Below are 27,910 nucleotides of genomic sequence, written 5' to 3'. Positions count from 1 at the left end.
TGTAAATCAGCACAAGCAGGATGGGAAAGGTGGGAGATAATGAGCTCACCCTCATCTCGGACACACTTTTGTCAACACTAATGTCTAGCTGCTGCCTGCCCAAGGGGGTTTCCTTGGTCATCTGTAGCGCTGGTGCCTGGAGAAATGTTTCACCAGCAGAAGGGCAGGTGGTCTTTCCGTCAAGGGGACAGCCAAACACGGCACTGAGAAGCAGTCTCCTGGGGTGAACTGCCCAGGAGGGCACCAAGAGGACAATGTCCTAAAAGCATTGCAGGGTCACCCGATCAATAGATGGATCGATCGTTGACCACGCTGTATTTAGGGAATTAGCTTTGCCTCAGGCAACGGCTGTGTACAGGCATTCACTGTGATGCCTGACTGAGTTTCTCACCTCAATTAAAAAAAAAAAAAGTAACCCTTCCCCATGAAAAGGTTTTAATAATGGCCTCTCAAAAATAACTTCACATATTAACACATTTTCCCCACTTAAAAAAAAAAAAAAAGAGTGGGCTTCCAAGTAGTTATACGTCTTCAGAATGGAGGCGAGGACTTTTTCTGCACTTAGCTGGAAAAGGAGAGACATACTACACCTGGTATGCTAGGATATTAGTCATTCCCCCAAATGTGGCTTAGTTTTGTTGATTTCTATACACTTATTTTAAAATTTACTTGATGCTAGGTTTACCAGAACTTTGTCCTGAGAGCCCAGGAGAGGCAAGGTTAAATGATCCTGATTTTCCCAATTGCTATTCATGGCAAGAAATAAATATACATCCTTCAAGAATTTACCACTCATTTGAGTCCTGGAGAAATGCTGGGGGAGACACTTTGAGGGACTAATGTTTCAGCTGATTCATGAAAGCTCAACAGAAGTGAAGAGAGAGTTCAGGGTAATATATTTTTCTTAATCTTTTTTTTTTTTAAGTAGGTTCCATGACTTGCATGGAACCCAAATATGGAGCTTGAACTCACCAACCCAAGATCAAGACCTGAGCTGAGAGTAAGAGTCACCTAACCCACTGAGCCACCAGGTGCCTATTTTTCTTAATCTTTAAAGAGGTAGCAAGTCATAAACCTCATCCACCTTTATGAGACGTGTTTATGAACAGAAACCAAAGATCATACTGAATGGAAAATGAAATTGGGCTCCCTGACGTCCCGGGCTTGTAAGTCACCATGGAGTCATGGAGTGGCCACGTGTTAGCTTTAAAGCCCAACACAGACTTCCGGTCAGGCTGTGGGTGTGGAGGCAGCAAGAAGCAGAGTCTCCTGGGGACTAGAGAAGACCCACTGACCACCAATACTTTGGACAGCCCTCAAGGTGCTTGTTAAGAGTACCAGTAAGAGGGATCCCTGGGTGGCGCAGCGGTTTGGCGCCTGCCTTTGGCCCAGGGCGCGATCCTGGAGACCCGGGATCGAATCCCACGTCGGGCTCCCGGTGCATGGAGCCTGCTTCTCCCTCTGCCTGTGTCTCTGCCTCTCTCTCTCTGTGACTATCATGAATAAATAAATAAAATCTTAAAAAAAAAAAAAAAAAAAGAGTACCAGTAAGAAACACAGCTTGACGGGGCGCCTGTCAGCAGGTGAAGAATCTGCCTTTGGCTTAGGTCATGACCTCAAGGTCCTGAGATGGAGCCTGCTTCTCCCTCTCTCAGCACCCCCACTTGTGCGGACTCTATCCCTCTGTCAAATAAATAAATGAAATCTTAAAAAAAGAAAGAAAGAAAGTAAACATGGCTTGCCACACACACCCCAGTTAGAGAGATGCAGGGCCATGAGTCTTAACCAGCTAGCCCTCTGTGCCTCAGTTTTCCCATCTTTAAAATCAGAGGGCCAGATCAGGCAGGTCCCTACAGTCCTATCCCACTACGTGGTGCCAGGAGCCAGATCTTGGGTTATATTGTCATCTCCAGGGATACGGAGTGGCACAGACAGGAAAATACAGCTGCAGGAAACAAGCTCTTTGTAAATATGCAGCATCTAGGCCCCCCCGGGGAGATGCTCCCATCCCACCTGTGAAGACCTTGCACACAGGCAGCAAGAATCTGAGGCTGAATCGAAATCCTCTTGCTGTGTAACTCTGAGAAAGCGTGAGTCTCAGCTTCACGGAGTATAAAATCGGAATAATACTATGTCTGTACCAACTCTTATTCATCTGTCAAATATGTTGGAGCTTTTTGTGTGAAATGCAGAAACGTGCAAATGTCCCAGAGCAAAGCAGGGCCCTGACAGGGCCTCCCTGTCACCACAGCAGGGATGGAAACCAGCCTGTAAGGACCTCTGCGAACCACCGTTCTCAGGGCTGGAGAAGGCCCCGCTCTCTGCCAGTACACAGAGCCTTTGTGCTTCCCCACAGGGTTAATATCAGCATATGCTCCAGACTAGCACTCCAGTTCTCCAGGAAAGAAAATACTTTCTTTTTTTCTAAGAAAGAGGATAAAATCACTTAAACTCACTATTTTGAGTAGACTTCAAATATCTTTCAAAGGATTATTTGTTCTTGTTGGTGATTAAGCATAGAAGATCAAGCAGGCTGTCCCCCAAATCTTACACATTCTTCTTGCTATTAAACCCAGGCAACTGGTGAATTTGCAGGGATTCCAAGGGAGACACAGCCCCCTCTTCCCACTCTCATTCCCACGAAAAAAAGCTTCAAGAGGACACTTGTTCCTTTGCAGCCTAAGGCATCTGCAGTTATCAATGCAATGAGCATTCCACATCATGAATCACTGGATTAAAAAGACTAGAGCTACACACCCCCAAAGCAGAAGGAACTAGCCCCAGGTGGGGAGAACTGGGGATAAGAGAGGCAGAATTGGGTCTGCTGAAGGTACTCAGCCATCAAAAACCAAAATCCTTCTCCCTTGAGGAAAACATGCCCAAGTGACAGCAGACATTAAGAGATGGATGGTTAGGGAAGGGTTCCAGAAAAGGGAGGGGGTATCCTAGACCGGGTGAGAAAGAGAAGGATGGGGAGAAGCATGGGACTTCCAGGTTCAGGATAGGGAGGGTGTGGAAGGGCTGCCGGTTCCAGGATGGGAGGAGGGCGCAGAATGGGGGCTCCACTCCAGGCCCAGCAGAGGGAGAGGGGGAGAGAAGAGGGGAGCGGAGGGGAGGGGCCGGAGGGGAGGGTCGGGAGAGCAGGGGGAAGGCCGAGGAGGGCAGGGACAGGGGAGGGGAGGGAAGGGGAGGGTAGCGGAGGGCTGGGACAGAAGGTAGGGGAGCGGAGCGGAGGGTCGCGGCCCGCGCACCCTACACCGCACACCCCCGCCGGCCTCACCCGCGGCTCCCGGCTCCCGCCGCGCGCTGACCGAGCCGTCCCGCCGCAGGAGGATGTCCGCCGTGTCCCGGATGCGCCGCCCTCCACCCGGCGCGCCCCGCAGCCCGCGGCAGCCCTGGAAGCACACGGCCCACGCCTGCTCCTCGTTGATGGGCTGCTCGTAGGCCTTCAGCACCTCCTCCAGGGACAGCTCCCCCGGCTCCGGCCGCCCGGCGCCCCCGGCCCCCGGCGCCCCGGCAGCGTCCGTGCTGCACCTGCCGGCCCCGGCCATGGCCGCCCCATTATCGCCTCCTGCGCGCCCTGCCCGTTTCCATAACAGCCGCGCCGGGGCGGCCGACGCACCCGCCCAGCGCAGGGGGGCGGGTCCCGCGCCGCCGGCCGCTGCTTTGTCATCCTCGGGCGGCCCCGCCCCTGCGAGCGGCCGCAGGTGAGGGCGGGGCGGGAGGGGGAGGGGAGGGGAGGGGAGGGGAGGGGAGGGGAGGGGGGAGGGGAAAGGAGGGACCGGAGGGAGTGGAGCGGGTCTGCGCTGCGGACGCCGAGCGGAGGGAAGCTGGGAGGGCGCCGGGCGGGGCGGAGGGGGGAGAGGCGCGGGGTAGGGGAGAGGCAGGCTGGGGGGAGGCTGGGATCCCGGCCGAAGGGAGGCGCGCTCCCGAGGCTCTCTCAGCGGGTGTAACCCGCACCCCGCCGAAGACACTGCAGTGATTGCGGGGCCTGGGGCACGTTTGTTGCTGGGCTGCTGGAGGGAGTCCAGAGGCCTGCGGACCCCTCCACCCCCACCCCCAGCTCACAGGCAGATACCTGTAGTGGCGCGCGGGGAGGGGGGGGGGGTGCGATGGGCCGCTGGCAAGGTGACCTCAGGAGGTCACTTACTCTCGGGTAATGTGAGCCAGGGAGACCCAGCGCTGTGAAGCACTTGATGAAGGACCCTGTCCAGCAGGAGACCCGTGTCTGAATTAAATGCTCGAGCTCTCTGTGGAAAGTAAACGGCAGCATCATTCACCAGTGTCATGCAACACTCCCCTTTTGAATGTGTGCCTTCATTCCAGGCAGCCAAGCATATGGGTAACTTTATTCAGGCAGATCCCAAGACCTTTTGAGCCATAGTTGTATCGGATCAGAATAGCAGAGCCAGAATGCGCCTGGAAGATAAATGGCAGTGAGGCAGTTGGTCCCAAACCTGGATCCCTGGGAAGGGGGTGGGGAGGAGGAGCAGGAGATTCCGTGGCAGGTCTTTCCAAGTTCCCTGGTGATGCCAAGCAACGGAATATAGAAACCAGGTGGCCATTTCACCTTGAGGAAAGGGGATGAGGACTTGGCATAGGGCATAGGCTGTCACCTGGGGCCCTACTGTCAGATGGTCCCATCCGGATTGTTAATCTTCAAACAGGAATTTGATAAAGACAAATTGTGCCAAAGTCTTTATATTCAATAGCTGGGCAACTTTCAGTTCTCCAAGCGTTACACAGTCAAAATAACAGCATTTGGTGCTTTGTGGGAGGAAACAGAGACCAGGAGGTGGGGGAGGTAGGGTATCTGCTGTATAAATTGTGCAAAGAACCTAGGACTCAGGTTAATCTTCCCTGTCAGATCTTTACTTCTTACCCCCACCCCCACCCCCACCCCCACCCCCACCCCGGTGGTGATTAATAGAGGTAAGTGAAAAATTTCAAAGTCTACCTTAGGACAGCAGTAAGAAACCTGTGAAGAGTCTTATCTGTGGAGAAGTAATAGCATCTATACGGTGGTTTAGGAAAGTTCCTCAGTCACACAACGCCAGGTGTATGTGCTCTGAGAACTGTCCTCCCCCAGTGCAGTGAGGCTCCTGATGGGCCCACACAGGGGTGGTTTCTGCTTTCAGATTCCAGGAGAATAAAGACTTCCATTCAGAACACCTCAGGTCATGTAAGTCTCATCACCAGTTCCTCAGAAACCAGAGTCATTGCTTCTACTGTAGGCTGGTTCACCCCTGCTGTCCTGCATAGTTGGAGCATTCTTAGGAGGGGCACCCTTCCATGCAACTGAGCAGAGCAGAAGGTGATAATCACCATAATTGGAAGCTGCTTGGGTGGTAGCAAGAAGTTCCTTCCCTATTCTTCAAAGGACCTCACATTTCCCTAATTGACCACACGGTTTTAGGATCTCATTCAACGAGCATGGGCCTTGGTGAGGGGGCTCATGGAGATGATGACTCACACCTGGCTGACCAGTGGCCCTTGAGTTCACCCACGTAAGAGTACAATATCCTTTCTGATCTGGGATTAATAACTTTTTCAGGGATTTCCCCATGTACCTTCCAAGACATTAGCCAGCAAGATTCAGAACATGGAGATTTTACTGAAAATTATAAAAGTTAGGTCTACTTATTTCATTTGTGTTCCTTTTTTTTTTGTTCTTAAGTAATTTATTTTTAAATTATAAGATTTACAAAGCTTTGATTATTCAAAATAGCATAATGGAAAGTAAACCTAATCGATACACCAAAAGAGTACTTACCTCCTGACATCTGAAAATTTGTCCCCATGACCAAAATGAGGAAGCAGAAGCATTCTTCAGCTCTCTAGATGTTCGTAGAAACTGTACTGTCTACATGTAGGCAAATTGAATTTAAATTTTTAAAAACGTAAAAGAAAAAGAAAGAAACTGTACCTGTTCTCCTCTTAGGTCATTTACCACCACCACCACCCCATCCCGCAGAAAGTACCAGATGAGACATAGAAATGGGCCTACAGTGTGGAGGAAGCCCCACATGGTGTAAGGGTGGTGGTTGCAGTGAGAGGGATTCCAACATTGTAGACTGGGAGCCTAAGAGCCACTTTTAAGCTTAGAATCAGAAATGATGCATGAGGACGCCTGAGTGGCTCAGCAGTTGAGCATCTGCCTTTGGCTCAGGGCATGATCCCGGTCCCATGATCAAGTCCCACATTGGGCTCCTTACGAGGAGCCTGCTTCTCCCTCTGCCTGTGTCTCTGCCTCTCTCCGTGTGTCTCTCATGAATAAATAAAATAAAAAAAAAATGATGCATGAATCCACTAGAAGAGAAACCTGATCAAATTTTCCCAGGACTCTAGGCAACTAGATGCAACTAGCTTCTGACCTGGTTGGTGGGAACTCTAGGTACAGTGACAAGTTCTACCTCTTAGTCACAAGTCAAAGTCAAGATAACTATTTCCTCATTTCCTTCCTGTGGAAGAGTACCAAGCCCAACTCCTACTTTTTTTTTTTTTTTCCAACTCATACTTTTGATTAAAAAGTCTAATGCAGGGGATCCCTGGGTGGCGCAGTGGTTTAGCGCCTGCCTTTGGCCCAGGGTGCGGTCCTGGAGACCCGGGATCGAATCCCACGTCGGGCTCCCGGTGCATGGAGCCTGCTTCTCCCTCTGCCTATATCTCTGCCTCTCTCTCTCTCTCTGTGTGTGACTATCAATAAAAATAAATAAATAATTTTTTTAAAAAGTTAAAAAAAAGTCTAATGCATCATGAATAAATAAATAAAATCTTTTTTAAAAAAAGTCTAATGCATATTTTAAGTCCCACGGAGGGCTCATGACTTCAGAATGAACTCGTGGGTAAACTGATCCTCATCTGGGCTACATGCACCAAGGGAAAGAACATATACCTGCTTTTTACCATAAGCTGAGCAGCTCCTGGTTAAGATGGGAACTGGGGTTTATTTGAGGTGAAAGTGGCTCCAGAGTTAAAACATTTAGCTATCTGTCCACAGAACATCAGAATCAAAGAAATGTTAGCCCTTCCATAACTGGAACTTGCCACTTGGATTTAAATAAATAAATTTAAATAAAGCCACATATTTCCAGCTATTTAAAAAGAGTTTCAACTGAGAACAATAGAAATTGATTGTGGTCGATCATTAACTCAACTTGGAAAGCTTTGGATGAAGGTAATTTTGATAGTTAAGGGATCACCTGTAGCCTACTCCTAAAAACACATTCTTTATTCTTCATTTCCAGTAGATGTAGAATCTTGGGGAAGGGACATCGTCAGTCACTATAGGCTGCTGTGCTTTAGGACAGGATAGAAAGGTTGAGTATATTGACTAACCACCAATTGGAATTAGAGAATTACTTCATGACTTTATCACATTAGCAAAGATGCTCCCAAATATTCATCTTGTGGTGCAAGCTGTTTGTTCACACATATTTGGTGAGCACTGGGCATTGATGCCTTCTGCTTGGGAGGGACTAGTGGAAAATCCACCCAGATCCCTCCCCACCCCTTCTCAGTGGAAACAGCACACAAAGAAACACAGTCTCTGTAGGTGGGTAGGAGCTACAGTGCTTTATGTGAGCCAGGAGCCCCACCAATTATGTTGTTTTTTCCCGTAGTCTGTGTTGGATGCTTTGAGGAAACCATGTGTAGATCATGCCCATACCATGGCAAATGCAATCAGAGGGGTGGGTGGCTCATAACTGCAGATGGCCATAGATTAAAAAGCTCTAGAAATTATACCTCTGAGCATCTTTGCAGACACAAAAGCTATAGGGTCCTAATTTTAGGCTCCTGATGGGGTTCAAAAACATAATTCAGTGCTGGATTCACTGGTGGGCTGTGGACTACAGTTACATCATTCCAGGAGAGCAGTTCAGGGCTCCAGGGCCCAAGATGACGTCATAAGAATGCTCTGAGTGTTTTGAGACAAAGTTCAGAGCAAGTCAGGTACATGGGCAATTTGGTTTAATAATAAAGACAATTTGAGATTAGAGACCAGTGTACTCCCCCAGGCACAAGCAGAACCACTTCACCTGTGGTGATGGAATGCAAAGGTTTTCTCTGCCCCCACCTTATTCATTCTACTTCAGATTAAAAAGCAGGTCAGCTTCTCTCAAGGGACCCATGCACATTGAGGGCAGTGAGCATCCAGGCCCCCTGTTGCCATGATTCAGAGGCCCCTGAATGCCCTCTTTGTCATGCTCCTTGCAGCCAGGCAGGGCTTAAGGGTCCAAGAGGAAAAGCTGAAATTCAAGAGGCCATGGTTTTGTACATTAGGTTTATTTTGGGATAATGATAAAGGCTATGTATCCCAAGGGATGCCAGATAGAGCCAGGCCATGGTTGATCTCTGAAATGGAGCACAGGACAGGTCCAAGGAAGGGCCCTGAGACTGGGCATTCTTCAAGACACTGCGGTTACACATAGTTGAGTCTGAACAGGGGGAGAGGGTGGAAGGAGGAAATCCACAGCATGGGACGGGATACTGAAGTTCCAGAGCCCTGCCAAGGGAACAAGAGGGAACCCTAGAAGGTCATGGAAAGTGGAGAGGACAGCAGGCAGGGCTGTTCTGTGTGACATAGGACAAGGAGAGGATATCAAGAGTAGGGACGTACTTGAGGACACTATTTGCTTCCTATTGAAGACATTTGAAGTCCTTTACAAAGTTTGAATTGATTCATGTTTGAACAGGTAATACAGGATGGTTAAAAATGAATCCATGACTTTCCAAATGTATTACTCAGACACTAGCTGCTGTATGATCCTTTTTCTGGTATCCTGTCTTCCTCACAGCCTGGAGTAAAGGAAGTTTTACATCACAGCTGACAAGTGATCTTGCTGGTGGGATGAGCTTCAAAGGGCTGTGTGGGCCCTGAAATTTGTAAGAACACAGAAATAACTGTGCAAATTGGTGTTGGCTAATTTGACTGGTTTGATGTTCAAAGGTATGCAAAGTTATAAATTGAGAAATCTTCCACTACATGCTGACCCCGCATACAGTCTTATTACAAATATATCATCTCCTTCTCACACAGAAAGACTTATTTTACACCCTGTCCTGTGCTATGCTTTTTCACTCACCAGTGAGGGAAACCAGCGTGCAGGGTGTCTGTGTCCTTCTTTACTACAGAATGTCCCTTAGTGGGGCACCATAAGATCCCCATCTGCTGGGCATGTAGGTTGTTCCACTCTTGACTGAATAACCTCATACTTAGCACAGGCTTGTGATGGTGAAGATATCGTTGGTTGAACTGCTGCTGTCCCAAGTACCTTGGACTCTGTGGACATATAGTTGACATTCACACTTTTACGCATGTTCAGTATAAATCCTAGGAAACAGACTTGCTGGGTTGAAGGATATATAAACTCAGTATTTTGATAAGTATTATTCAAGCAGCCCTCACAGAGGCTGTGCCAGTTTACTTTCCCAGTGGTAATGCTAATGTATCTATTTCCCTACGCTCACAGCATCAGCATATGATTAAACTTTTGAATCTCTGATGGGTGAAGAGTGGCCTAACTTCCATTTCTCTTGTTAGGGTAAAATTGGAACAACAGATTCCTTTTTTTTTTTTTTTAAAGATTTTATTTATTCATGAGAGACAGAGAGACGGAGAGAGAGAGAGAGGCAGAGACACAGGCAGAGGGAGAAGCAGGCTCCATGCAGGGAGCCTGACATGGGACTCGATCCAGGGTCTCCAGGATCACACCCTAGACCGAAGGTGGCGCTAAACCTCTGGGCCACCGGGGCTGCCCGAACAACAGATTCTTTAAACAAAAATTACTCAATTAAACAAGTGTTTATGGATCCTTTTATAAAAAAGATTCTACTTATTTATTCATGAGAGACACAGAGAGAGAGAGAGAGGCAGAGACATAGGCAGAGGGAGAAGCAGGCTCCATGCAGGAAGCCCGATGCAGGACTTGATTCCGGGACTCCAGGATCACGCACTGGGCCCTGGTCTGAACGGAGGCGTCCAACCATTGAGCCACCCAGGCATCCCTCTTTTTTTTTTTTTTTTAAGATTTCATTTCTTTATTCATGAGAAACACAGAGAGAGAGAGGCAGAGAGAGAAGCAGGCTCCATGTAGGGAGCCCAATGTGGGACTCAGTTCCAGGACTTAGGGATCACACCCTGAGCCAAAGGCAGATGCTCAACTGCTGAGCCACCCAGGCATTCCTATGGATCCATTTCTAAGTGCTAGACAGTGTCCTGACATATAGGGCCATGTCAGTGATGGAGGGACTGCTCTCAGTGGGTTAGGACCCACCTCGATAATCCAGGACAAGCTCATCTCAGGATCCTTAACTAAAGATCTACAAAGACCCAATTCCCAGTAAGGTTAGTCATCTTCACAGAAAGCCAGTTAGAACATGGACAGATCTTTCTAGGGCCACTTACTTCACTGTATAGGGGGGTAGGGTGGGATATGCTCGTGCCTTAGCATGGAGCAAGGCTGTGCCACCGAACAGCAGCAACCTGTAGCATCATGTACTCAAAGTGAAAGAAAAATAGGGAGGGAGGAAAGAAAGGCCAGTTTTTGTAAAGAATTTCCTGAGTGGGGTGCCTAGGTGGCTCAGCAGTTGAGCATCTGCCTTCGGCTCAGGTCATGATCCCGGGGTCCTGGGATCAAGTCCCACATCGGGCTCCTCAGGTAGCCTGCTTCTCCCTCTGCCTGTCTCTGCCTCTCTCTCAGCGTCTCTCATGAATAAATAAATAAAACCTTTAATGAAAAAAGAATTTCCTGAGTAAGGTAATAAAAAAGGATTTTATCAAACCTTGACAGACTCTAGTCTGTCAAATAAACATTTTTAATATTCTGTATCCTGGAATCCCAGGATTTCCTGAGGGTGCTTGCAGGCATCTGAGTCAGGAACCCTGCAACAAAGTCGCTGGATTTGGAACACAGTATTTCTATTGCACACCTGAATTTTCACTCAGTAAGGACCTTATATGGTCACAAAGTAAAAAGCAAGTAACAATGTATGTGTGGTCTTGACCCAGAAAGTTTGCTATGTGGCATTTTATCCTAAGGCAATAAAAACAAACCTGTAGTCCTCAAAGGGGCCAGGGGAAAGACTCACCTACTCAGCAATCAGTGAGGGCACCACAACACAACACTGTGAAGCAAAAGGATTTAAGAGGGGGTGATAGCTCCGTTGACAGAGATGTCCATGAGTTACTGTGGACAAAAAAAAAAAAAAAAAAGAGTATAAAGCAGCTGTTAAAAAAAAAAAAAGTATTTGCAAGGCAGAAAGCTTTCTTCAAAGCTGTGCAGTAAAACATTCACGGTGACTGTCCCAGGGTGTGACTGTGGACGGGTCAGTGTTCCTCTGCTCCTTTAGTGTCATTCATCAGTGAGCATGTGCTCACTACGTTTGTAATTGTGGGGGAACGTCCTTTCCATGTTTGAAACAACGAAGATCAGGGCACCTGGGTGGCTCAGCGGTTGAGTGTCCGCCTTTGGCTCAGGGCATGATCCTGGGCTCAGGGGTTAATCCTGGAGTCCCGGGATCAAGTCCCACATCGGGCTCTTTGCATAGAGCCTGCTTATCCTCCCTCTTCCTGTGTCTCTGCCTCTCATGAGACACACACGCACACAAAGAGACAGGCAGAGACACAGGAAGAGGGAGGAGAAACAGGTTCCATGCAGGGAGCCCGATGTGGGACTTGATCCCAGGACTCCAGTATCACGCCCTGGGCCAAAGGCGGATGGATGGTCAACCGCTGAGCCACCCAGGCGTCCCAATAAATAAAATCTTTTTTTTTTTAAATTTTTATTTATTTATGATAGTCACACACAGAGAGAGAGAGAGAGGCTCAGAGACATAGGCAGAGGGAGAAGCAGGCTCCATGCACCAGGAACCCGATGTGGGACTCGATCCCGGGTCTCCAGGATCAGGCCCTGGGCCAAAGGCAGGCGCCAAACCGCTGCGCCACCCAGGGATCCCCCAATAAATAAAATCTTAAAAAAAAAAAAAAAGAAACAACGAAGATCATGCATCTCCTTCCTCTGCTGTTCCTGAGAAGTGGTGAGTGGACACCTGCTCTGATGCTTGCAATGTTAGGGGTTTGGATTTATGTTGAGAAGTGGGGAGGGTTCCACCCCTGGGCTATAGTGAGTGAGCATGACTCCCACTCAGATCTTCCTGTTTTCCTGGGTATCACTCCTGAGAAGGGAGGGGGTGGGGGAGGGTCGCCATCCTCCATGCAGGACCTGAGGCAATATTCAGTATTATTATTACTATTATTATTTTAAGATGCTGTTTATTTATTCATGAGAGACACAGAGACACAAGCAGAGGGAGAAGCAGGATCCATGCAGGGAGCCTGATGTGGGACTCGATTCTGGGTCTCCAGGATCACGCCCTGGGCTGATGGTGACGTTAAACCGCTGAGCCCCTGGGCTGCCCTAGACCCCACCTCTTGATGGTGAAGGAGAATTTGTGGTCATGTCTTGCAACCCACAGCACAAGTCACATGTTGCCCAGCTTTTATCACCCTCCATGGGGTCTTGTGGGCATTGATCCCAAATTGAACAGCTCCGGGTCTGGGTTGGGCCTGGCAATAGTTCTGCAGGGTGGTTGTAGCCTGCACACAAATGTGAATGTAGGTGGTTTCCAGTGGTTTGGAAGACAATCCAGGAATTGTCAGTGGGCGCTCTTTGAGGGCCTCCGGCATCACAAATTATGGCTGACAGGATGATATTCTGTGAAAATCTGGATGTTGAGACTCAGCTGAATGATGATTCAGCTCTTCTAACCCTCTGTGAGTTGATACAAAATACATATTGGGCTCTGCTCCCTGGTCCCAGGTCAGAGCTCCTGAAATCCTTGTACATTCCTAAGTGATAAGAACACTAGGAGTGGGATGCCTGGGTGGCTCAGTGGTTGAGTGTCTCCCTCTGGCTCAGGTTGTGATCCTGGGGTCTGGGGATCGAGTTCCACATCTGGCTCCCCTCAAGGAGCCTGCTTCTCCCTCTGCCTCTGTCTCTGCCTCTCTCTGTGTCTCTCATGAATAAATAAATAAAATCTTAAAAAAAAAAAAAAAAGAACACGAGGAGCATCTTTGATTCTAATGAGGTGACTCTGTGTGGGTCCCCGGGTGGCTTGGCTGGTCACCAGAAAGACCAAGTAATGATTAGAAGCTTGGATTTTTTGGCTCTGTCCCTGTCCTCCAGAGAGGGAAGAGGGGCTGGAAATGGAGCTAATGATCAATCACGCCTTTGTCATGAAGCCTCTGTAAAATCCCAAAAGTCGAGTGTTCAGAGAGTTTCCAGGCTGGCAAACAGAATACCTGGAGGATGATGCGCCCCAATTCCATGAAGGCAGATAGCCTGTGCTTAGAATTCCCCTGGGCCTCACCCTGTGTATCTCTTCATCTGGCTGCTTACCTGTATCCTTTATTACAGCTTTTTTTTTTTTTTTCTTAAGAGATTTTATTTGAGAGAGTGAGTGAGCACAAGTTAGGGTCCAAGGGAAAGGGAGAAGCAGACTCCCTGCTGAGTAGGGAGCTCAATATGGGGCTGGATCCCAGGACACCAGGATCAAGGCCATGAGTCGAAGGCAGATGCTTCACTGACTGAACCCCCAGGTGCCCCTTTCACAGCCTTTAATAATCTGGTAAATGGGGCAGCCCAGTGGCCCAGCGGTTTAACGCCACCTTCAGCCCAGGGCGTGATCCTGGAGATCCAGGATCGAGTCCCACGTCAGGCTCCCTGCATGGAGCCTGCTTCTCCCTCTGCCTGTGTCTCTGCCTCTCTCTCTCTCTCTGTATCTCATGAATAAATATATAAAATCTTTTTTAAAAAAAGCTAAAATTATAAAAAAAATAATCTGGTAATGTGTTTCCCTGACTTCTGTGAGCTACTCTGGCAAATTAATGAAATCTGAGGAGGGGGTCGTGAGAGCCCCTGGAAACCCCTGATTTGTTGACAGACATTGTTGGTGATCTGAGGACCAACTATTTGGAACTGGCATCTGAAGTGGGGGGCTGACTGCCAAAACTGAGTCCTTTACCTATGGGATCTGACACTGTCTCCCAATAAATAGTGTCAGAACTGAGTTCAGGGGGATCCCTGGGTGGCTCAGTGGTTTGGCACCTGCCTTTGGCCCAGGGCACGATCCTGGAGACCCAGGATTGAGTGCTACGTTGGGCTCCCAGCATGGAGCCTGCTTCTCCCTCCTCCTGTGTCTCTGCCTCTCTCTCTCCTTCTCTCTGTGTTTTTCATAAATAAATAAATAAATCTTAAAAACAAAAACAAAAACAAAAAAAACCAGAACTGAGTTCAGTTGTAGTACACCCAGCTGGTGTCACAGAGAATTGCTTGAGGTTAAAATCCCCACGCATTTGGGGACCAGAGGCAGAAGACATACTCAGGGGTAAGGTTCACATAGGAAGGAAGAACTGGGTTTTTCTACTCAGGATAACTGAGCAGATTTTCTTATTCACCCTTCTTCTGAAGTTAGAGCTCAGGATACCTTCAATGCATTTCTCACTTATGTTTTTTCATATATGAATAAACATGATATATGGTAAAGTCTGTTGAAACAAATCTAGATGTGTTCTTTCAATTTGAGGTGACAAGAAAGCCTTGAGTCATTATTTGATTGGCTTTCTACAATTCATTATCAACAGGAATGAGCCAGCATTAGTCTACTCACCCCACCCCATGGTTCACCAATGTGAAAACCCTACAGCCCTCTGTCCACTGCTGGCTCCCCAGCCCCATGCTGTGTCAACCAGGCTTGGAGGTATCAATCCTAACCTTAAGTTGCCCTAGCCTTAGCTGGGAAAAAAAAAAATCTTTTTTTTTTTTTTTTGAAAAAAAAAAAATCTTGTGAGATGGTCACAAGAGAAGACACAGAGAGACTCAGTTAAAAACCAAGTTTATTGGGACACCTGGGTAGCTTAGCAGTTGAGCATCTGCTTTCGGATAAGGGCGTGATCTTGGGATTCAGGATCGAGTCCCATATTGGGCTCCTTGCAGGGAGCCTGCTTCTCCGTCTGCCTGTGTCTCTTGCCTCTCTGTCTCTCATGAATAAATAAATAAAATCTTTAAAAAACAGACCAACCCCCCCCCCCCACACACACACAAAGTTTATTATGTCCGCCAGTCTTAGACACAGGAAATAAGGCAGGAGGGACAGCAAGCTTTCCATCAAGGTCTTTATTGTGGTTTTCTCAGGGAAGGCTAGGCTAGGCAGTGTAAACAGCTCGGAGAGGGTAGTCTGAACAATTTGGGTGGGCTCTGGGCTACAGGAGTGGTCCTCAGTTGCCTGGCACCTGGCCATGGATGATTAGGCAGAAGAATACTGCCTCCTGGGATTGGAGCCAGATGGAGGAGCTCTGGCTCTGGGGCGGGTAGTCTTCTAGAGGGCATGCTCCTGTGGGCCTTTCGTCATCTCTAAAGTCAGCGAGTCTCTCCCCAGCCAGAAAGGCTTTTTAAGATGTGAAAACATCATAATGCACAGAAAATAGGTTTTGTAAGTTATCACTTATGTGCATATGTTTATGTTCCAGTGGAATAGTACACAGCCATGAAAACAAACCAACTGCAGCGCAGCACAACGTGGATGAATCTTACAGGCACAGCATCGAGGGAAAGACACCACAAAAGACACCACCTCCGCAGAGGGCCCGCCGCCTGGAGTCTCAACACCTGGGACACCTGGGCAGGTGGGCGGCTCTCGGGAGGCACCTGCAACCGTTTACACTTAGTTAAAGTCAGTGTCGCTGGCCGCGGCCTGTGTCCGCAGGGGCGGAGGGTCATCCTGCCGCAGTCCCCGCGGGGACCGAACCGACTCCCAACAGACGAACCAGGCCCGGCCCGCGCGTTTTAGCGTCTTCCCGGTTCTAGCTTTGTAGGCTTGTTTCTTCATGACCAACTCTCAGTCCTTATACGCAGGAATAATGCACAAGGATTCCGGTTTTCTGGCACTCGACGCCACTCTGCATCCACACCGCCAACCGCAATCTTGTCCTTTGTGCAGGACTCCCACACCTTCCTCCCGGGCTTTTGCCACCACCAACATGGCGCCACACGCCACCCCCAAGATGGCCGCGGCGCGAGGCCTCCAGCCCAAGGGGGTGGGACCTGGGAGGCGCCAGCCAATGGGGAGGCCGCGCGGGCCGCAGCCAACGGGGAGGCAGCGCGGGCCGGTTGCCTCGAGCAGCTGAGGGAATGCTGAGTTCCCGCCATGTCGGACTTGCGGACGCAGGATGCCGCGTCGGGCTCCAGTTCGGGAAGCCGCAGGAGGACGTGGGCCGAGCTGCTGGGTAAGAGGGCGCCGGGGCCGGGCCCTGAGATCCCGCGCCGCCCCAGCCTCCGCCGCCGGGCGCCAGGCCCCTGGTCCCGCGGTCTCGGGCTCTCCCCAGCTGCGGGGCCCGGCAGGGCGCAGCGGACGCCGGGGGCGGTAGGAGAGGTGGGCACGTGAGAGTGGAGCCCAGGCGTCCAGGAGCGACACCCAGGGACGACAGCTGGGCCCCCGGGATTCCTGGCGTTCGTGCGGCGCTGCTCGCTGACCCAGAGCGCACTTGGGTGTCCCCAGCTTCCCCCCACGTGCCCTTTCCTGCCCCGGACCCCCACGGGCCAGTGTGCTCTGTCCCGTTGACAGTGCCTCCGTCTCTCCTTAGCTGGACCCTGGGGACCTGCAGGTCCGTCGTTCCATGAGCTGCGCCTCAGGTGGGGGTGGGGTGGGGCTTTCCGGGTTCACGCGTCCCCTGGTGCATGACCTCGGGGCGGGAACGTGGCCGCGTCCCTGCACAGGGCTCCTCAGGGCTGCTGTCCTATTGTGAACTGCTTTCCCCCCAGCGGGACGGGTCGAGAGGCAGCTGCGCGGCCCCGGGAGGGGGCACAGGCTGCAGGACTCGGCCGTGCACCTCCTGAGACGCCACCTGAACCTGGACGACCTTCTGCTTGAGGTAAGAGGGCACCGGTTTGGCCTCTGAAAGCAGATTTCAGTTGGGGGTTTTGCCCCCCCTGCCACAGCGTCATCTTCGTGGAGACGCCTGAGAAAAGCCTCAGGAGTATCTGGTAGGAGCATCCGTTAAATGTTGGCAGGGCAGGGCAGGAAAGAGATGGGGAGCATTTATTTCTCTTTGGAGAGATCAGTAAGTTCAGAGTGAATTTAGTTTTTCTCAAAAAAACTTTGGTAGCTTTCACTTTAAAAATGTCTACCTCAAAATATTTGAGAATAGTGCAGTGAGCAAGTGTTCTATACACAGATTGTTTCTATGCTCACACAGCTTGAGTTTTACAAAGAGAGTTCTTTGTGTTTGGTTTCCAGGTAGAAGGTCCAGCATGTAAAACACTGTGTCTCAATCAGTTGGGTGATCCCGAGGCCTCTGCTAATCTTTCTAGTTCATTCATAGGTAAGAGCTCATTTTCCCTAATAAATGGAGTTATGGAGGAGCCTTATGTAAGGTGACCTTGATTTGCTTTTATTTTATTTTACTTTTTTATTTTTATTAATTTACATTTTTTTAAAAGATTTTATTTATTTTATTACACAGAGAGGAGAGAGAGAGAGAGAGAGAGGCAGAGACACAGGCAGAGGGAGAAGCAGGCTCCATGCAGGAAGCCTGATGTGGGACTTGATCCCAGGTCTCCAGGATCTCGCCCTGGGCTGAAGGTGGCGCTAAACCGCTGGGCCACCCGGGCTGCCCAATTTTACTTTTTTCAAAGGTTTTACTTATTTATTCATGAGAGGCACAGAGAGAGAGAGAGAGAGAGGCAGAGACACAGGCAGAGGGAGAAGCAGGCTCCAGGCGGGGAGCCCGATGTGGGCCTGGATCCTGGGACTGCAGGATCATGACCTGGGCCAAAGGCAGATGCTCAACCTCTGAGCTACCCAGGCGTCCCGATTTGTTTTTAATAAGCAAAAAGTTACATGCCTCAGGTCATGGCTTGCCACCTCCGTGTCAAGTTATGAATTGCAAGTCATGTTTTTATGACTTGATTGGGGTGTTATGAAGTTGTTATCTATTTATTTATTTATTTTTAAAGATTTATTTATCTATTCATTCAGAGAGAGCAAAGAGAGAGGCAGAGACACAGGCAGAGGGAGAAGCAGGCTCCATGCAGGAAGCCTGATGTGGGACTCGATCCTGGGTCTCCAGGATCACACCCCGGGCTGCAGGCAACGCTAAACCGCTGCGCCACCTGGGCTGCCCCTGAAGTATTTATTTATTTATTTATTTATTTAGTCAGTCAGTCACAGAGAGAGAGAGAGAGAGAGAGAGGCAGAGACACAGGCAGAGGGAGAAGCAGGCTCCATGCACCGGGAGCCCAATGTGGGATTTGATCCCGGGTCTCCAGGATCGCGCCCTGGGCCAAAAGCAGGCGCCAAACCGCTGCGCCACCCAGGGATCCCTGAAGTTGTTATTTAAAAACAGTGTTTGACTCAAACAATATTTGACTCAACGTAGGACTGAGAAGCAGGAGGAACCAAAGTGTCCCTTGGAAAAACATGGGACATAACAAGTACCTCATTGACAGAAGGATATTTCTAGGTTTAAGAATATTTCAGGATATTTCATTGTGAGGATATGAGATTGGGGAAGTTTTTTGGGGATAACAAAAAAATAAGTTATTTTCTGGCCATTCACATTTTTATTACGAAATGACTATCATTTCAGAAACATATCAACTAATTCATTAATTTGTTTTTTTTTTTTTTTTTAATTTTTTTTTAATTTTTATTTATTTATGATAGTCACAGAGAGAGAGAGAGAGAGAGAGAGGCAGAGACACAGGCAGAGGGAGAAGCAGGCTCCATGCACCGGGAGCCCGATGTGGGATTCGATCCCGGGTCTCCAGGATCGTGCCCTGGGCCAAAGGCAGGCGCCAAACCGCTGCGCCGCCCAGGGATCCCCATTAATTTGTTTAAAATATCTCATAAGGGCAGCCCGGGTGGCTTAGTGGTTTAGCGCCGCCTTCAGCCCAGGGCCTGATCCTGGAGACCGGGGATCAAGTCCCACATCAGGCTTCCTGCATGGGGCCTGCTTCTCCCTCTGCTTGTGTCTCTGCCGTTCTCTCTCTCTGTGTTTCTCATGAATAAATAAATAAAATCCTTAAAAAAAAAAAAAAGTAATGCTGCCATAAATATTAGAGTGTATACATGTTTTTGAACTATTTTTTTTTTTAATTTTTATTTATTTATGATAGTCACAGAGAGAGAGAGGCAGAGACATAGGCAGAGGGAGAAGCAGGCTCCATGCTCCGGGAGCCCGACGTGGGATTCGATCCCGGGTCTCCAGGATTGCGCCCTGGACCAAAGGCAGGCGCCAAACCGCTGCGCCACCCAGGGATCCCCGTTAAAGGTGTTTTCTTTGGGTAGTAGAATTACTGGATCATATAATAATTCTGGTTTTAATTTTTTTAAAGATTTTATTTATTTATTTATTTATTAAATATTTTATTTATTCATGAGAGACACACAGAGAGGGAGAGGCAGAGGCACAGGCAGAGGGAGAAGCAGGCTCCATGAAGGGAACTTGATGTGGGGCTCGATCCCAGGACCCCGGGATTACGCCCTGAGCTGAAGGCAGACGCTCCACCATGGAGCCACCCAGGCACCCGTAATTTTTGAGAAACTTCCATACTGTTTTCCACAGTGGCTGCATCAGTTTTCATTCCCACCAACATCACACAAGGGTTCTTTTTTTCCACATCCTTGCCAACAGTTTGCTTTGTATGTTTTTGAGACTAGCCATTGTGAAAGCTGTGAGGTGACATCTCCTTGTGCTTTGAATAGCACTTCACTGATGATGAATGAATGGTGTTGAGCATATTTACCTATGTCGGCCATCTGGATGTCTTCTTTTTTTTTTTTAAATTTTTTTTTTTTTTTTAATTTTATTTATTTATGATAGTCACATAGAGAGAGAGAGAGAGAGAGGCAGAGACATAGGCAGAGGGAGAAGCAGGCTCCATGCACCGGGAGCCTGACGTGGGATTCCATCCGGGGTTTCCAGGATTGCGCCCTGGGCCAAAGGCAGGCGCCAAACCACTGTGCCACCCAGGGATCCCCATCTGGATGTCTTCTTAAGGAAAATGTCTATTCTGTCTTTAAGGCTCTGCTTTACGAGATCAAGCCTCGAGACTGGGTGTCCCAGTGGCCGTGCTGTCCAGCCAGACAGTTGCCTCCAGCATCATGCAGATCTGTAGTTCTAATGGTGAACCCACCCACAGGGTTCTGCTGAACGCAGAGCAAAGGGTAAGACACGGTGATTAACTAACTGTGCTTACTCATTACTTTAAGCTATTTGGGAAAATAGGACATTTCTATAATGTTGTTTCAGGTATTTGCTTTTTTTTTTTTTTTTTAATGATTTAATCTCTCTTTTCAGAAGAAACTGTCTTCTGTGTTGGAGGTGGCTCAGTATTTATTAGCACATAGTATGTTCTCTCGTTTCTCCTTCTGTCAAGAACTACGGGAAGTACAGGTAAATTTGACATTGTAATTCTGACTCTAGAGGTTTCTCAAGCCGTGTTCTGTTGATTTGAAAAGACAGTAGGGTCCCGATGTGTTCTTAAGAATTTTTTTTTTTTTAAGATTTTATTCATTCATGAGAGACACAGAGAGAGAGGCAGAGACACAGGCAGAGGGAGATCTTAGGGATTCTTAAGCATCTCATTAATCACAGAGTCGGGGGGGAAAAAGCATTTAGCAAATGCCTCTATGGGTGGTAAAGAAGTACCTTTAATTACCATATTTGCCAATATTCACCCATCATTAGTAGTATTTGTTAGAATGTACCACAGAAACATGTTCTTCTCTTCTTCTTCTTCTTTTTTTTTTTTTTTTTTTTTTAAGATTTTGTTTATTTATTCATGAGAGACACAGAGAGAGAGAGGCAGAGACACAGGCAGAGGGAGAAGCAGGCTCCATGCATGGAGCCTGACGTGGGACTCGATCTTGGGTCTCCAGGATCACACCCTGGGCTGCAGGCGGCGCTAAACCTCTGCGCCACCAAGGCGGCCCACGTTCTTTCTTCTTATGTATAATTATGAATAATTTTCCATGGTAGTACTCTAGAAAATTATAATATGAAAAATTATTTTTATTCTTCTATGAAGCATTTTGAATTCAGTAGGTTTATAGATATTTGAATAGTTGAAAGAACTTAAGGTCCACAGGTGTCCAGGCAAGAGCAGGGGGTCGGAGGGTCCTACAAGAGGCTTTTTAAGAGTACTGGCAGGCGCATGGCATGTGAAGGAAGAGTGCCATATTGGGTGAAGAACAGGACAAAGTAGGCATTGGGGCATAGAGCTGACTTGAGCAAGATGTCCTGGGGGCAAGGGTGTCCGAGCTTCCAAAGGGAGGACCTCGCTGGGGTAGGAGAATAAGAGAGACACAAACATGGTTACAATGCTCCTGTGCTGAGTCCAAGAGTCTGAACTTGTTCTGGAAACTGCCAAAAGCCACCACGGAGTTCCAGAGAAGAGATTGACATGTCCAGTTTACATTTTGGAATCTCATTTCGGCCACAGTGGAGAAAGTCCTAGAAGCAGGTTAACTTAGAGCCTGGGCAGGATGCTGGCAGGTGGAGAGATGAAAGATGCTAATGAGTGTCTGAAGACTTGGTGAGTTTTTAGTCAAAGCGATTGAGTATGTGTCTTAGGTTGTGCTTGTTACTCACTTAATTTTTTTTTTAAAGATTTTATTTATCTATTTATTCATGAGAGACAGAGAGAGAGAGAGACAGACAGACAGACAGGCAGAGGGAGAGCAGGCTCCATGCAGGGAGCCCGACGTGGGATTTGATCCCGGGACTCCAGGATCACGCCCTGAGCCAATGGCAGGCACTAAACCACTGAGCCACCCAGGGATCCCCCTACTCCACTTAATTTTTAATAGTGTACAGGCTACACATTTTGTAGGAAAATGTGTGCATGAAGGACTCATAGTACTATTTTTTTCTTCAGAATTTTTTGTTGCTTGAAGCTGTGTGGCATCTTCACGTACAAAACATTGTGAGCCTCCAGGAGCTGTTGTTGGAAAGGTAGTGTATCGTTGAGAATTTAACATTACCTTAGTAATATATGACTTCTTTTTCGTAATCTAGTGTATTATGACTTATTTATATATCAAAGCCAAAAATAACTGAGAGATTATCTTCCTTCTTTTTCTTTTTTTTTTTTAAAGATTTATTTATTTATTCATGAAAGACACAGAGAGAGAGGCAGAGACACAGGCAGAGGGAGAAGCAGGCTCCTCACAGGGAGCCCGATGTGGGACTCGATCCCAGATCCCAGGATCATGACCTGAGCTGAAGACAGCGCCCAACTGCTGAGCTACCCAGGCATCCCCCTTTTTTTTTTTTTTAAGATTTTTCTTTTCTTTTCTTTTCTTTTCTTTTCTTTTCTTTTCTTTTCTTTTCTTTTCTTTTCTTTCTTTTTTCTTTCTTCCCCTTCCTCTTCCCCTTCCCCTTCCTTTTCTTTTCTCTTTTCTTTTTTCTTTTCTTTTCTTTTCTTTTCTTTTCTTTTCTTTTTTCTTTTCTTTTCTTTTTTTCTTTTCTTTTTTCTTTTCTTTTCTTTTTTCTTTTCTTTTCTTTTCTTTTCTTTTCTTTTCTTTTCTTTTCTTTCTTTTCTTTTCTTTTCTTTCTTCCCCTTCCCCTTCCCCTTCCTTTTCTTTTTTCTTTTTTCTTTTCTTTTCTTCTTTCTTCTTTCTTCTTTGTTCTTTCTTCTTCCTCCCTCCTTCCCTCCCTCCCTCCTCCTTTCCTTTCCTTTCCTTTCCTTTCCTTTCTCTTTCTCTTTCTCTTTCTCTTTCTCTTTCTCTTTCTCTTTCTCTTTCTCTTTCTCTCTCTTTCTTTCTTTCTTTCTTTCTTTCTTTCTTTCTTTCTTTCTCTCTCTCTCTCTCTCTCTCTCTCTCTCCCTTCTCTCCCTTCCTTCCTTCCTTCCTTCCTTTTTAAAGATTTTTAAGATTTTTATTTATGAGAGACAGAGAGAGAGAGAGAGGCAGAGACATAGGCAGAGAGAGAAGGAGGCTCCATGCAGGGAGCCCGATGTGGGACTTGATCCCGGGACTCCAGGATCACACCCTGAGCCGAAGGCAGATGCTCAACCGCTGAGCCACCCAGACATCCCTCTTACTTCATTATTTGAAGAGAACATTATTATGATCCAAGTCTTTGTCATGCACAAACTTGAAATATTTTCTTTGTATAAGATATTATGGGATAAATTTTTTTTTTTTAAAGATTTTATTTTTAAGTAATCTCTACACCCAGTTGGGACTTGAACTCACAGTCCTGAGATCAAGAGTCATATGCTGGCTCATACTACCTGAGCCAGCCACGTGCCCCTATGATAAAATATTTTTAAAAATTAGGCACCTGGGTGGTTTAGTCGATTAAGTGTCTAACTTCGGGTTGGGTCATGGTCTGAGGGTCTTAAGATTGAGCCCCAGGTCAGGCTCCTCTGCTCAGCAGAGAGTCTGCTTCTCTCTCTCTTTGCCTCGCCCTCCGCTTGTGCTATTTCTGTCTCTCTCTCAATCAATAAAATTAAAAAAAAATAATTAGGGATGCCTGAGTGGCTCAGTGGTTGAGCACCTGCCTTTGGCTCGGGGTGTGATCCCGGATTCCCAGGTTTGAGTCCCATATCAGGCTCCTTGCTTGGAGCCTGCTTCTCCCTCTGCCTGTGTCTCTGCCTCTCTCTCTCTGTGTTTCTCATGAATAAATAAATAAAATCTTAAAAACAAAATTAAGAAAAAAAATTTAGAAAAGGGGCACCTGCCTGGCTCAGTTGGAAGAGCATGAACTCTTGATTTCAGGGTTGTGAGTTCAAGCCCAATGTCGGGTATAGAGTTTACAAAAAAAAAACAAAAATAAAAATAAACTTTCTAGGAAAAAATTTTTTTTTAAGATTTTATTTATTTATTCATGAGAGACAGAGAGAGGCAGAGACACAGGCAGAGGGAGAAGCAGGCTCCATGCAGGGAGCCCGAAGTGGGACTCGATCCTGGGACTCCAGGATCATACCCTGGGTCAAAGGCAGGTGCTAAACTGCTGAGCCACCCACGGATCCCCGAAAAAGGTTTTCTTAAAAGATTTTATTTGAGAGAGCATGAGCAGTGGGGAGAGGCAGTGGGAGAGGAACTCTGTTCCAGGACTGTGGGTTCATGACCTGAGCGAAACGCAGATGCTCACCTTCTGAGTCACCCAGGTGTCCTGAAACTGCTGCTATTTTGTTATTTTACTCTTACTGAACTTCCCCCCCACCCCCCTTGAGTAGTAGTTAGCTACTCCAAATAAGCTTTTTGATGATGATTATTTTTAATGTCAGTAGTGGTCTCCCTGACACCGCTCATGTGTCAGCAGGCCCTGTTGTGACTTCTGGGAATGGCTCAGATGGCTGCCAGCTGGTTCTCAGTGCTCAGGCTTTCTAGTGAAATGAACGTGGAAGAAAAGGGCCTGATAGATGATGGAGTGATGGTGAGCAGTGTGCTTTGTCCCTAGTCATGCTGACACACAGGCCATAGTGGCGTGGCTCTTCAGGGACCTGTGCCTTCTGTGTGAGCAGATGGAAGTGTCCACGCAGGACACGGACATTGCCCAGGCTATGCTTTCTGGTAAGTTCACACCAGGGACAGGTTCACGGGCAAAGTGTAGATCTGTGGGAATACTTTTTGCTGTGACAGTCTGAGAAACAGGACAGCCCCACATCACTCATGTGGGAACTTGGAACAAAACCAGCCCAATCTGGACCTGGTGCCTGTATCAGCTTGCGCTTGAACAATGTGCACGCTTTAATAAAGTCAGTCTGTTGACCCACTGTGTTTGGGGCCTATAGCTGGTATGTTTAAAATATGCAGACTATGACCTGCTGAATTGGGAGGCACAAGCTACCCACATGGGGTTGGCAGGTAGCTTCTGCAGCATCTGAGCTCCCACTCTGGGGAAGTGAAAACCTCTAGAGCCATGTTGATTGGATGTGCAGCTTCAGTCCACTCGGGGAAAGGAAATCAAGTCATAGGAATTTGTTACTTTCAGATCCCAGAAAAGGGGGGGTAAAATGAGCAGGAAAGCTCACAAGCAAGTGGGAGATAGACAGCAAGCACCTGTTCCTTAGAAGGTGGTCGCGCCTGAGGTCACGGACCTTTTGTGAGCTCAAGCTCTAAGTGGTTATTTTAAAAGGTGCCCAGGAGAAGGAAAGTATTACCTGGCAAGTGTGCCGAGCTCACGGCTTGATCTAAACGTCAGATTCAGGGAGAGGGCAGAAGCGCCATGCCATCTTGGGCAGCAGCTCAGAGTGACTATCCTTTTGTCCCACTTGCGTTTTTCTGGGTGCCTCCCTTAGAGTGGGCCTTGTCGCTGGCTCTTCTCTGAGCCAGCAGATTCTTGCCATTGCCAGTAATACCTCAAGAATGAAATCTACAAATAAAATATTAGATGAGAAGTGGAATGTTCATTACAGTTAGCTTATGAATCTTTTCACTTATTTTTTATTTTATCTTTTTAATGAATTTTTTTACGTTGCAAAAGATGTGTTCCTTTTTCCTACAACTTTCTTGGTGATGAATATGAGTTCCTTACGGTTCCTGAATCCTGTAGTATGGGCTCAGATAGTTTCCTGCCTTGTTCCCCAGAATATGTTTCTGGGTCCTTGTACAACAGCCCTTACATTGTTTAGGAGATTGGCTGAGAGACAATCCGTGTGAGGACCTTAGATGCTCCTTTTTTTTTTTTTTGTAGATTTTATTTATTTATTCATGAGAGACATAGAGGCAGAGACACAGGCAGAGGGAGAAGTAGGCTCCATGCAGGGAGCCCGACGTGGACTTGATCCCGGGTCTCCAGGATCCCGCCCTGGGCTGAAGGTGGCGCTAAACCATTAAGCCACCGGGGCTGCCCTAGATGCTTCTTTTTGTTTATTTTATTTTTATTTATTTTTTTAAGATTTTATTTATTCATGATAGACAGAGAGAGAGGCAGAGACACAGGCAGAGGTAGAAGCAGGCTCCATGCTGGGAGCCTGATGCGGGACTCAATCCCGGGACTCCAGGATCCCGCCCTGGGCCAAAGGCAGGTGCCAAACCACTTGCTCCTTTTTTTTTTTTTTTTATTTTTTATTGGTGTTCAATTTACTAACATACAGAATAACACCCAGTGCCCGTCACCCATTCACTCCCACCCCCCGCCCTCCTCCCCTTCTACCACCCCTAGTTCGTTTCCCAGAGTTAGCAGTCTTTACGTTCTGTCTCCCTTTCTGATATTTCCCACACATTTCTTCTCCCTTCCCTTATATTCCCTTTCACTATTATTTATATTCCCCAAATGAATGAGAACATATAATGTTTGTTTAAAGTAATCTCTAGGGCAACCCTGGTGGCTCAGCGGTTTAGCGCCACCTTCAGCCCAGGGCCTGATCCTGGAGGCCCAGGATCGAGACCCATGTTGGGCTCCCTGCATGGAGCCTGCTTCTTCCTCTGCCTGTGTCTCTGCCTCTCTCTCTGCATCTCTCTGTGTCTCTCATGAATAAATAAATAAAATCTTTAAAATAAATAAAAATAATTTCTATATCCACCATGGGGATTAGACTTTTTTTTTTTTTTTAAGATTTCATTTATTTATTTGACAGCACAAGGAGGGGGAGTGGAAGAGGGAGAAGCAGACTCCCCACTGAGCAGGGAGCCCAATGGGGACTCGATCCCAGGACCCTGGGATCATGACCTGAGCTGAAGGCAGATGGTTTACCCAGGCACCGTGGGGTTCAGACTTAACTCCAAGATCAAGAGTCACATGTTTCCAACAGTGGCAGCTAGGTGCCCCAGATAGTACTTTGTTTTAAGAGAAAAATCCTTCCCATAAACTTGATTGATTATAAGTATTTCCCTTTCACATAGAGTGGCAAGAAGCCGAGTGTGGTCCAGGCAGGGTTTGGGTTGGTTCGCTTTGTGTGTGGGATGTGGAGTGGGATGGGCTGATATGGGTCCTCACCCTTCCAGTTGTTGGGAAGCAGGTAGTCAGCATGATCCACAACTGTTTGGAGACCACAGTGCATCTGAATAATTGGGTTTTGTGGTTTTCAGATTTTGTGCAATTGTTTGTTTTGAGAGGATTTCAGAAAAGCTCAGATCCAAGAAGAAACATGGAGCCTGAACGGATGGCGCAGGTATGAGGAAAAGTAAATGAAGAGTCTGGAATTGGCTCATTACAGAAGTGGAAGTTCCTGGACCATTGGCCCCACATTTCAGTCTATAAGGTTTGATAGGAAATTTGTTCTGTTACTTTCCTGGGGTGCTTCATGAGTACTGTCATTCCCCGCGTCTGGCGGGTGTGAGGAAGTGGAACAAAGCAGAAGCATCCCCTGCCGTGTTCTAGTTTGCATGGTTCTTAAGGGTGAAGGCGTTTACCACAGCCCAGAATCTGAGGGAAGAGAGAAGAGAGCTTTTTAGCAGCAGAACTTCTGCACCAACCCCGTGAACCAGGGGCTGTGGGAGGCCAGCACTGTGTGGTCAGGGCCCTGGGCCATGCTGAGAGAGGTCCTGGGGATCGCAGTGGATTCTTCCAGAAAGTCTGCCTTTTCACTGGCAGAGTCTCCCTAGTTCGGGGTACCGTGTGGAGGCACTTTCTCATTTTCCCGTGGGGTGACCGCTGGTTTGCTTGGGTGATGCACGGAGGTGAGTGACAGTGACTCTTGTGTTCTATTTTGACAGCTCGCCATTGCGGTGCTTCGGAGGATGCTGATCTGTGAGTCATGTGCTGTATTCTCCAGACTGGGCAAGAGCTAGTTTGCTTATTAGGGATTCTCAGGGTTTCCTGCCTTTCCACTTCAAGTATTCACCTGAACTTAGCCTCTACTGCTTCTCCTGGGTTTTAGTTCTTGGTGGCTATGCATTTAATCTCCAGAGCTGTAAATGATAACCAGTTTAACGGTGAATTAGGGAAGTGGTTTAC

At 47.6% G+C, this 27,910-nt stretch overlaps 2 protein-coding genes across 4 annotated transcripts in view; one reads left to right on the top strand and one right to left on the bottom strand.

Annotated features, from left to right (window-relative positions):
* SPIRE2 (spire type actin nucleation factor 2) overlaps positions 1–3,605 on the bottom strand; it is a 32,840-nt gene extending 29,235 nt beyond the window's left edge. The window contains exon 1 of one of the 2 annotated variants that reach the window (XM_077891207.1): positions 3,281–3,605. In XM_077891207.1, the coding sequence (XP_077747333.1) occupies positions 3,281–3,551 (271 nt within the window). In that variant the 5' untranslated portion in view covers positions 3,552–3,605. Of the gene's footprint in view, positions 1–2,456; positions 2,951–3,280 lie in introns of those variants that run through there. The other variant, XM_077891208.1, reaches the window with a different exon arrangement.
* A 12,523-nt stretch (positions 3,606–16,128) lies between these two features.
* FANCA (FA complementation group A) overlaps positions 16,129–27,910 on the top strand; it is a 63,094-nt gene continuing 51,312 nt past the window's right edge. Inside the window, exons 1-9 of one of the 2 annotated variants that reach the window (XM_077891195.1) lie at positions 16,129–16,285; positions 16,821–16,930; positions 17,296–17,380; positions 20,084–20,226; positions 20,360–20,455; positions 21,939–22,015; positions 24,470–24,582; positions 27,043–27,125; positions 27,670–27,703. In XM_077891195.1, the coding sequence (XP_077747321.1) occupies positions 16,207–16,285; positions 16,821–16,930; positions 17,296–17,380; positions 20,084–20,226; positions 20,360–20,455; positions 21,939–22,015; positions 24,470–24,582; positions 27,043–27,125; positions 27,670–27,703 (820 nt within the window). In that variant the 5' untranslated portion in view covers positions 16,129–16,206. Of the gene's footprint in view, positions 16,286–16,820; positions 16,931–17,295; positions 17,381–20,083; positions 20,227–20,359; positions 20,456–21,938; positions 22,016–24,324; positions 24,583–27,042; positions 27,126–27,669; positions 27,704–27,910 lie in introns of those variants that run through there. The other variant, XM_077891194.1, reaches the window with a different exon arrangement.

Source organism: Canis aureus, chromosome 3 (genome assembly GCF_053574225.1).
Source record: "Canis aureus isolate CA01 chromosome 3, VMU_Caureus_v.1.0, whole genome shotgun sequence".
Taxonomy (NCBI): Eukaryota; Metazoa; Chordata; class Mammalia; order Carnivora; family Canidae; genus Canis; species Canis aureus.
The sequence above is the reverse complement of the archived record's forward strand: the minus strand, read 5'-3'. Positions and strand labels throughout refer to the sequence as shown.